Source organism: Miniopterus natalensis, chromosome 1 (genome assembly GCF_054644295.1).
Source record: "Miniopterus natalensis isolate mMinNat1 chromosome 1, mMinNat1.hap1, whole genome shotgun sequence".
Taxonomy (NCBI): Eukaryota; Metazoa; Chordata; class Mammalia; order Chiroptera; family Miniopteridae; genus Miniopterus; species Miniopterus natalensis.
In genome coordinates, this window is record NC_142081.1 from 46,348,064 (window position 1) to 46,358,937 (window position 10,874).

The following is a 10,874-nucleotide window of genomic DNA, read 5'->3' on the forward strand; positions in this document are numbered from 1 at the left end:
TCTGAAACTCTAAGTTATAAATTTTACAATTTAAAAAATGAATAAAGTATGACCTAGATTCTCAGGTGGTCCTCTTTTAGTAATAATCTATAACATTTATAAGAAAATGAGAGTACTATGTACTTTAATGTATACATGGGTACCTGGAAGGTACTCTCTTTTTTAATTTATTTTAATTTTTGTTCAAAATATTACAGATGTCTCTTTTTCTCCCCAATGACCCATTCCACCCTGTCCCACCCCCCTCCCCAGTCCCTCTCCACACCATTGCAGAAGGTACTCTCTTCAGTAGTTCAAAGTCTTCCTAAAACTTAAGCAAAGCCCCTCAGTACATATTAACACATTGTTCCAAATTAATAAGAGTCCAAATAAAATGAAGCTTTTATTCTCTAGAAAAATAAATTATGTCCTATCTTATACGATTTTATTGTATCAACTAGATTTCCTGAGCAAATTAATATGCATAACAAGAATATTCAAGCTAACAAAAGGAAATAGCTACTCCAACTTAAAATATTCAACTATAAGATAAACTTCATTAATTTAGCCCAATTATTCTGTAATTCTTAGCCATTTAAAGAATAAAGCGTATTTCAGAATAGATTAAAATGAGACCAAAAAGAAAAGCAACAAAACCTCTGTTTAAAATGTTAATAAAACAGGAATGTAAAACAACCCAAAAGTGATATGCTAAGATTTTGATAATCTGACAGGAGAAAGAAATGCAAGGGACCCAGAAAGAATAAAGAAATAAGAATCAGCTTAAACAGCTGATGGTAAGTACAAAAATAACCAGTCAAAGAACACTATTAAATGTTTTATTAGAATATCAATAAGTACTCAAGAAATACATAGTTTGAATTCTAATACCTCTTTAAAGTTGGGAAGATACTTGAGGATATGAAAAATTAAGTATTTACCAGTCTCCACTCTTTACAAAAAACAGGAAAAAATTTATATTTATTGAACTTCTCTTTATTGTCATTCAATTGCATGTTACCCTTAATATACAACAATCCCATGAAGCATGCATTATTACCTTCACTCAAAGACTAAACGAAGGCATTAAAAAGTTAATTTGTCCAAAGTACCAGTGGTATGAATTGAGATCTGACTTCCAAGCCAATTACCCTTTCTACTACACTAGCATTTACGGACTTTTAAAAACAGCAAAACACTTTCTTTCAATGAAATCTTATATAAAACACCATCTGAAATATATTTTAAATGAAGAACTGACAGAACTTTTTGACCAATGAAAACTGGAGGATAATGGGGAAAGAATATTTGAAGTTGACTCCAAGGCTCAGAAGACTTTAAAAATCAAGATCCATACAAGCAATAAAAATAAGAAATTTGATAAGGGAAGATAAGGTTGTGAAGTTTAGTTTGGCATTCAAAGAGAAAGTTGAGCTGGAGCTCAAGAGACAACCACTTTTAATTTATACGTGAAATATTTGATTCCTGTGCTACAGGCAACTTTTGCATTATGGTAAAATGGACCAACTAAATAATGTAATCTCTTCTTAGTTCAAATTTTACTAATTTTGAATATGCAATAAGTCATATATCATTCATAATATTTTTAGTTGAAATTACAGAGAAATTATTTTTGAAAATATTAGAAGTATTACTAATGGAAATCAAAGAGAAGAAATGTAGCTTTTTTCAAAATAAAGACTAAAAAACTTAAATATCCTTTCAACATGCCTTTAAATCTGGCTGTAGCAACTACATCATGCTTCACATTCTAATTTCTTATACATACTATTTATTTATTATAAAATAATTACTTTACTTAAAAACACTGAAATTCAGACTTTTTAGTAAATCTAACTGACTTTCTACTTGCCGTCAGTATTTCAAATCAGCAATGTTTTATAAAAGACAACCTTCAACTTAGGCCAATTTGAAACATTTTACCATCAATTTTTATCATAATTTAGACCCCATCCTCAGACTAATACCAATGCCTATTTAAAATAACTTAAAACCATTAGAAACTGAAGATACATTCACACATATTAGGTTTTCAAGAATGTCCTATTTTATATGCAGTTCAAAGGGTTTGAGAGTAATGAAGGTCATTACAGTGAAATTTACCAGAAAAAGATTTACTAGTAAAAGAAAACATCTTCAGTTCAAAATTCACTGGATTCATATTTAAGAAGCTCAGCAAGGCTACCATGCTGAAAAGTCTACCCTCCCCCAAATAAAAGTTGACAGTAAAACTTTTACATTAATTGCTTGAAAGACAGATGGACATAGGTTAAAACAAGAAGGCTACTGAAGGTAGTCCAGGTGAGAGACAAAGGTGGCATGAACTAGGGTAATGGTAGTAGAGATACTTACTAATTATTGAAAATGTCAAAGAATGTATTTAATAAACTATGACAGGAAAAGCAAGCTCATTCACCACAGAACCCAAGAAAGGCTCTGAAGTTGGAAGTGTCAGACAAATTTCAGAAGACATGGAATAAAGCATAGGGGGCTAAAATGGGAAGGAGTCTGTATAAAGAGCAGCTGGTACCAGCTTCCCCAGGATTTCTTCTAAGGAATCATGAAGTCTATTTTTGCTTCTCTGACTTTATCACTGGCTCTTCCACCAAGCTTTGTCTTAGACTTATTGTCCACAGGCTTACTATTATCTTTCATTTGAACTTTCCAACCAACTATCCCAAGTAAGAACTCAGGTTCTAGAATTGGTGATAATTTTTCTTAAGCAAGTTATTTAAACTTTTGCACCTCGATTTTCTCTATGTGTAAAATAGGAACAATATCTACAAAGGGTTTCATGATGTGGTTGAAAAAGTTAAAAGAGAAAATGCATATAATGGTGGGCAGAGGCTAACATGGACTCTTTGGTTCACCATCTGTTTTTCCATTTTTATAAGTAATAATCACACTCGGAAAACCTCAAGAGAACTTTCTTTCTACTTTAGGAAAATGAGAATATGGGAAAATTTGTGTGACTGCAATGTTCCTACAGGTAAGGAAGTAAAAGAAAAGTAAAACCTAGCCAGAAGCAAAAAGAGGTGTCTGTGAAGAGTGTGAGAAAAGTCATCAAGGAGGAAGAACTAGAGTAAAAATTCACTGTTAGCAAGACGCTTACCCCCATGGTGCCTCACTCTGCAGGTGATATGACACAGAGGATATGTCCATTTGAACTTCTTTGAATTTTCTGAGAATGGCTTTTTGCTCATTTTACTCCTGTGTTGCTCATCTTTTTCTAACTTATAAGGGCTCTTTGTAAATTAAGAAATTAGTTATTAGACACATAATCTGGCAAATAGTTCCCTCAGTTTGTCGTGTATGTTTTTATTCAGTTACTGGTGGGGTCTTTCCTGGGGAGTAGGTAGGTGGAAGGGGGTCTTTTTGTCCTGTTTTTCTTTAACCTTAAGCTTTTTGTGTTGGTTTTGTTTTTTACAGAATCAAATATATTCTTATTTTACAGTTTCTAGGTTTAATGTCTGGAGAAACCAGTTTAATGTAAAAAAGTCTTGCTCCAGCCCTAGCCGGTCTGGCTCAGTGGTTAGAGCGTCAGCCCGTGGACTGAAGGGGCCTGGGTTTGATATTGGCCAAGGGCACGTACCTCGGTTGCCGGCTCAGCCCCCGTCGGACACATGCAGGAGGCAACCAATCAATGTGTCTCTCTCACATCGATTTTTCTCTCTGTTTCTTTCTTTCTCTTTCTCTCTCTCTCTTCCACTCTCTGAAAAGCAAGGGAAAAAATATACTCAGGTAAGGATTAAAAAAAAAAGTCTTGCTTCAGAACCCTGGTGTTCCTCCCTTGACTTGGAGTAGGAGATGGTCTCAGCTCCTACTAAGCAAAGAAAAAGAGGGAGAAAAGAATTTCCTATCCAAAAGAGCCAGGGAAGAAAGAAGAGATGTGCTTTCAGCATCTTAAATCAGAACAATGTGCATTCATTTTTCTATTAAAATGCTATACAATGATTAGATATTACAATAGTAGATGTCCTCTATTACAGTGTACAGTATAAATTATGTTTCTTTTGAGTGAGTCTCAGAACCTATAACATTTTTTCTATAAGAAAAGTATGAAAAAGCAGTGACTCCTTCTATTATTAAATTAATACCTTCATAAACAAAAATATTAGGGCAGATACTTTTAAAAATGTTTCATAATGTAAAATTTAAATCATATGCAAAAGTAGAAAAATAAAAGCAAAACAAACTTCCAAATCACTCAGCTTCAACATTTATAAAATAAGGCTAATATCATCAGAAATTAAATTTTTTATTTTATATATCTTCTAACTTATTGATTTTTATAATTAATTAATCTAATTAAATAGGTTACAGCCCTGACAAATATACCTATAGATGACATTGTTTTTGATCATTAAAATGAAAGATTAAAGAAAAACTGTAAAAATACCAAATACAGTCTCAAGTAAGGAAGCAAATTAAAAATGTATTGCAAGACATAAATTTGAGTAAATTACCTGATAGCAGTTAAAAAGACTTACACATTTGAGCTTGAATAATTTAATGAATAGCTTTCCTTCTTTCTCAATTTGTTGGATTATCACAGATCAACTATTTTACAGATTATGAATGATCACCTACCTACTTCTCCAGCCGTCCAAAGCCATCAATTAAAATTAAAACTCTAACATTTCCAACTTAGCACTTACCCTGTTTGATCATTTCAACTGTCATCTCTCATCCAGAACCACAGCATTTACTTCTTTTGAATCACTCAAATCCTCCCCAAATGTTCAATTTATTGATTTTCTCATTACTTCATACCCACAAAAGAGATGACCAGCTATGTTACTTTCAACTCTAATTCCACTTACTCTTCGTGAATCAACCCTTGAAAAGCCCAATCCCTGATAACCCTAACTAACCAGTCTTCCTGCTTCTATTTCCGAGTATAAGAGAACCACTGGGGAAAAACAACAATAAAGCAAAATTGATACACTAAAAGCTTTTAAAGAATAGCCTAATTTTAGCTGTGGCTGGTGTGGCTCAGTTGGTTGGGCATTGTCTGATGCACCAAAGGTTGCTGGTTCTATTCCCAGTCAGGGCATATGCCCCCGTTGCAGGCTCAATGCCGGGGGTGGGGGGGTGGTGTGTGTGTGTGTGTGTGTGTGAGAGAGAGAGAGAGAGAGAGAGAGAGAGAGAGAGAGAGAGAGAGAGAGAGAGAGAGAGAAGTGGCCGATCCATGTTCCATTCTCACATCGATGTTTCTCTCTCTCCCTCTCTCTAAAAAATCAATAAAAATATATTTTTTAAAAAGAATACCCTAATTTATTCATTGTTATCCATTACTTCCTACTTATGCCTCAAATTCCTAGGCATAATCTCCAAAGAGATTAAAATCTCTTTAAAATACAATGTACTTTTCTCATAAAACCAACCCATCATGCTTTATAACCTCTCCCCTTCTTAATTACTGACAAGTTTGATGGTTATTACTGATGAAGCCAACCGTTATTCTGCCAAAAGGGAAAATGAGGCCTCAATTTCCATCTGTCTATCTTAACATAACCTATTCTTTGTATGTATCTACCTTGTCCCATTCCTTCCATTACTTCAGAAAATGAGACTGTTCTACCTTTCCACCTATTCTGTGGAATCCTATTATCTTAACTTTTCAGCAACCTTTCCTATTCTACCAGCTCCTTGATGTTGTTGCATTTGACAATGATAACTAGCCACTTTTTTATTACAGTTTCTCTCGGGCTATTATCATGACATTTCCCTATTTCTAGTTCTTATTCACATCTCAAATTGTGCCTATACTGATTTCTTTAACACTCTCTCTCCCTTAATGCTTAGCATTCCCCTCTCCCCACCAAGTTTAATTTTTTTTTAAATATATCTTTATTGATTTCAGAGAGAGGAAAAGAGAGGGAGAGAGATAGAAACATCAATGATGAGAGAGTCATTGATCGAGCCCACAACCCAGGCATGTGTCCGACCGGGAATAGAACCCCAATCGCCTGGATCCTAGGTTGATGCTCAACCGCTGAGCCACGCCCAGCTGGGCACCAAGTTTAATCTTTATTCCTGTTTTCTCTGTGTCTACTGAGGAGTGGGATGGAAGAGGGAGTGGGGAAATAGAGGGAGGATAGGGAAGATATTTATGCTGGCAATTTGTAGCTCCTCACATATATTAGGGTGGAAAAAAGTTGACAATTATTGCTTACCACTCTCATTTATTCTTATAGTTACCATACTTACATCAATGTAATATTTCCCCAATTCAATTTTTCTCTATAATTTTGACCTCTTTCCTGAGACCCAGTCCATGTTTCTAGAGGCATAATGAACATTTATATTTTTATGCCCCACTATCAAAAATTTCCAACCTCACACAATCTAACTTTGACATTAACTTTCCCACCTAAAACACTTTCTCTATCTTTTGAATGACGCAAGAAATCTCCATTGCCCAGTTTAGAAAAAGTGGTGTCATCTTCTTCATTTCCTATATCCAGGTAGTGATCAATTCATCATTTAGGCTCTGACATCAAAGAAAAGGGGCAAAGAATTCCCCATCCAAAAGAGCTATCTTCATCAATTCTTCCTGCTACACTCACTGAAGTCTTACCTCTAGTCTAAACTCAAACAAAAAGACCACTTTTACCATGTCATTCCTCTGTCAAGTAATTTATAATAGCCCCCCATTATCAGCTATATATAAAGTTTAAATTCACCCAGTGATAGGTCCTCTGAAATCTGAAAACTCATACCCTGTTTACTATTTTTTTCTACTATACCATTTCTCAAAGTTTTTGGTCTTAGGACCCTCTACAGTCCTAAAATTATTGAGGTCCCCAAAGAGCTTTTGTCTATGTGGGTTACATCTATCAATACTTACCATACTGCCTGGCCAACATGGCTCAACCGTTGAGCATTAACCTATGATCCAGGAGATCCCGGCTCGATTTCCTGGTCATGGCACATGCCCAGGTTGTGGGCTAGATCCCCAGTAGGGGGTGCACAGGAGGCAGCCAATCAATGACTCTCATCATTGATGTTTCTCTCTCTCTCTCCCTCTCTCTTTCTCTCTCTGAAATCAGTAAAGATATATTTTTTAAAAAATACCATATTGAAAATGAAAACAGAAAAATTTTAAACAGAAGAATACACAAGCACACATTCCATTAACTGTCAGAGCAATGATGTCATCACACATCATGCAGCCTAGAAAACTCCACTGACAGCTGTGAGAGAATGAGAGTGGAAAAAGCAAATAAGACCTTAGTATTAATATGAAAATCATTTTGACCTCTAGAACCCCTGGTTCACTTTAAGAACACTGATCTACCTGACCTTGATTCTTTTAATCTGTCTTCCTATCAATCACTGATGATTACGGACTAGTAACTTTTGTGTGCAGCAATAGCCTGGAGGCAGAAGGAAGACTAAGAACCACAGCTTTATAAAATAATCTTCAAATTCATTAGCATGCCTGCTTATTCACAGTCTAACCCCACCTATCAATTTTATTTCCTGCTACTGCATTTTCTTTCCCTCCTCCACTGTACTCCCCAAATAGAACAAACCTTTTTCTGCTTCAGCATCTTTGAATACAGTACTCCCTCTGCCTGGAAGGCCTCTCACTCATCCTTCTCAGGCCCACTTCATAGGTTATCATTTCTTTGAAGCTTTCTCTTGACACATCCCATCCCCAATTACCCATAGCACATAGTAACTCTATAGCACATTTAGAACTCACAGTGCACCGTAACTGCTGTTCTCCCCACTAATAGTGGCCTACATGAGGGCAGACTTGCATATTACTGTTCTCTGTATTTTTAGTACCTCACATACTGGGAACCCAAATGTTTGATCATTCACTTGAAGTCATGTCTTTCAAAGAGTCAGTCTGATGCTCATCTATCCCCAAATATTCCATAGTATTTGTTCCTTCCTCTGAACTTCTGCAGTACTATATAGAAACGAAGAAAGAAAAGCCTAAAGGAAACTGTTATACCTTCCTACAAAAAGACTGGGAACTCTGGACCACAGGGTCAAGTCTAATTCCCTAGTCTAACATTCAAGGGCCTGCATCAAGTGGCTCTTCTTTACCTTTCAATTTTATTTTCTCTTATTCTTCAATATGAAAACTGACCACTTCTGTCATCCAATAAACACACACACACACGCACACACTCTCCATTCTATTTTTTCCCCTTTTGTTTATACTCTGCTCTCTCCCAGGAATTTCATTTCCTTGTTATTTTAATTCTACTTTTCCTTAAAATCTTGGTTCAAGACCCCAAGATTTCAGGAAGTTCTTTGGGACTATGCCAGACAAAAGGAAAATTTCCCCTTTTGGAATATCTAATGCATTTCAATCTGTTGCCTATAACCTAATATTTACAGTGTATTGTCTTGCATTGTTCTTTAATAATTTCAAGTAAGTCAATGCTGCAACCCCAAATAGCTCAACAGTTCTTAAAGAGCAGGCACAGTTTTCATTCAAAACATTTGAGTGCCAGTGTGTACCAGATACTGGTAAGGTTTCTAATCTTATTTTTTTTGCATCAACCCTTTCTAGTAACAGGAAGATGAAGGCACATAATAAGTACTATACCCTTAACTTGATTTTCTCCCTAACTAGTCAGAATACTCCAGGTTGTTTTTTTCTAGGGAACATTTTATCTATAGACACAATTATCAATTTGAAAATAAAATATGCTATTAGATGTATCTCAGTACCTTAAAAACTGCAAGCTCAAATAAGACACTCCATTTATAGATAATTCATGGAGTCCTCAATATACTTACTTTTGAAGGCCTTTACCTTGAATATATCTTTTCTTATTTTAGTTGTTAAAATTTTAGCCCCCTTGACACATTCTGATTTGTGGCTACTGCTGATAATGTCAAACTATTTAAGAAGAGCCAAGGAAATGGGGCAAGTAAAAATCATGCATAAATTGAAAATATAATCTTTGAACATCAAGAAGTGGTAATTGGGTCTCAGACCAATACTCTTCCTTAAATGGAATTTGTCTAAGGGGCCACATCTTCCCTATCACCATTTCCTTAAGTATTCACACCCAAATGGAACCAGCTTTAGTTGGAAAATAGACTAAACCATCAGAACTTGGTCCTTGACGTCATGGATTGATGATAACTTCTGAAAATCATTTTCCCCTATTATTCACTCTTTTGCATATGTGATAAAATCAATAAGAAGAAATAACATAGAAAAATATAATTTAAAAATAATCGTAGAGTTTAGGATGCCCGAAGTCCTAGTTTTTTGTAAGTATATCAGCCGCAACTTAATGTTAAACTCTTAAATAAACACAAGAGAGACCTGAGGTTGCCAGCAATTCTTTCTGATATACGTACAATATGCTTTCAACAAAGGAGTCACCGAATGAATCTCTTGTAATAAGAAAAGGGAACTGGTGAATGAGGAAAGAAAGGAAGAAGCCATCAGCTGATATGCAGCAGCTCCCCTACCCTGTTTCCCTCCTCCCCAAAAGCTATAGGAAATAGGAAGCTGTAGGATGTACCTTCCAGGCCAGAAGCAAAACATTGAGGATGGCCAGCAAAGGGCAGGGTCCGTTCTCATTCTGAGTGATGATGGGTGTGTGCTCTTGCTTCCACTGGATCCACTTGATGTGATAGACAGATTGTCCGGGGAAGCGTTCCTTGGAGGCCGCGAGCACCTGAGCTGCCTCCCCCTCCTCCTCTTCCTCCCCTCTGCACAGAGGCACAGCCCGGGGCAACACCGCCGCGCCGCCCTCCTCCTCCTCGGGGACCCTGCTCTCAGCTCCTTCCTCACTGTTGAACTCGGAGCTACTGGGGAAAGAATGCAGGTTAGAGAACGACTCCAGGGAGTCCAGGCTCGGCGATTCCCCGGGAGGGCTCGGGTCGCTGCAACTGCTGCTGAGGCCGCCAGCGCTGCTGGGCTCTTCGGAGCCCGAGGCCACCATCTCCGGTCGGCAGGTGCCGGCGGGATGAGGCCGGGCGCCCGAGTCTCCCGCAGGACCCAACCCGTGGCCGGCTCCGGCCTCGGCTGTCTCCGGGGAGGCGGTCACCTTGTGCTGCCCTCTCAGAGGCACCTTCTGAGCAGCAGGACTCTCCAAATCGCTCTCCTGCAAGTCCAAGCCCCGGAAAGAGCTGCGGGGTCGGGGAACCTGAGGAGAGCTGGAGGGAGAAACCGCGTCCGCGAGGCTCCTCCCGGCGGCCGCCGCCCCCTGCCCATTCCCGCCGCTGCTCTCCGCCGCCCATACTTCGGGACCATCCCCAGCGGCGAGCCTGGTCTCCTGTCGCCCTTCCTGCGGAGAAGCTGTCCCTGGCGCTGGCCCGGTGGCCACCCCTTGTTCTAGCGGCTGCAGGCTCTCGGGGCCGCTCTCCATACCCAGCCGCCCGCCCCTCGCTCTAAAGAGACCGCGGCGGGTTCTCCTCAGCCAGCGCCTCCGACGCCATGACAGCGGCACTGGCAGCTACAGCGCCCTAGCGCAGCCTCAGCCAGGCACGTCACGGGGGACTGCGCCGGGAGCGCGCGCGCGCGCCGCCCGGTGACCGCGAACCGCACGGCCCCGCCCTCCCGCGCGCCTGTGGGTCTGCGGGAGCCCGCGCTCGGAAGGCGTGGTGTGGCGGGCGCGGCCAGGAGGGCGTGGCCAGGGGGAAAACATCCTCTCGCGGTGTGACCGGAAGTTGAACTCTAGGGCGGCCAGACCACAAGCGGCTAATTTAAAGGCAAGGCGAGCGGCTCACCGCTTGGCCGTGATCCTGAGAAGCTGGGTCTTGGGCGTTCTAGTCTTGGGCTCGTAAATGGGGAGTTGGCGATGGCTGCAGTGTTTGGAAGAGAGCTCACCCTCGAAGGGCTCAGATTTGCTTCCCCAGCTTGTCATATGGAAAATTGAGGGAAT

General features: G+C 39.3%; 1 protein-coding gene across 2 annotated transcripts in view; it reads right to left on the reverse strand.

Annotated features, from left to right (window-relative positions):
- The window catches only part of MINDY2 (MINDY lysine 48 deubiquitinase 2), a 65,414-nt gene extending 54,979 nt beyond the window's left edge, over window positions 1–10,435 (reverse strand). For both annotated transcript variants that reach the window (XR_001602904.2, XM_016208549.2), the window contains exon 1: window positions 9,510–10,435. Coding sequence is in view for 1 of the 2 variants with exons in the window: in XM_016208549.2 (XP_016064035.2) it covers window positions 9,510–10,358 (849 nt within the window). In the remaining variant the exon portion in view is untranslated. The remainder of the gene's footprint in view (window positions 1–9,509) is intronic.
- Window positions 10,436–10,874: the final 439 nt, after the last annotated feature.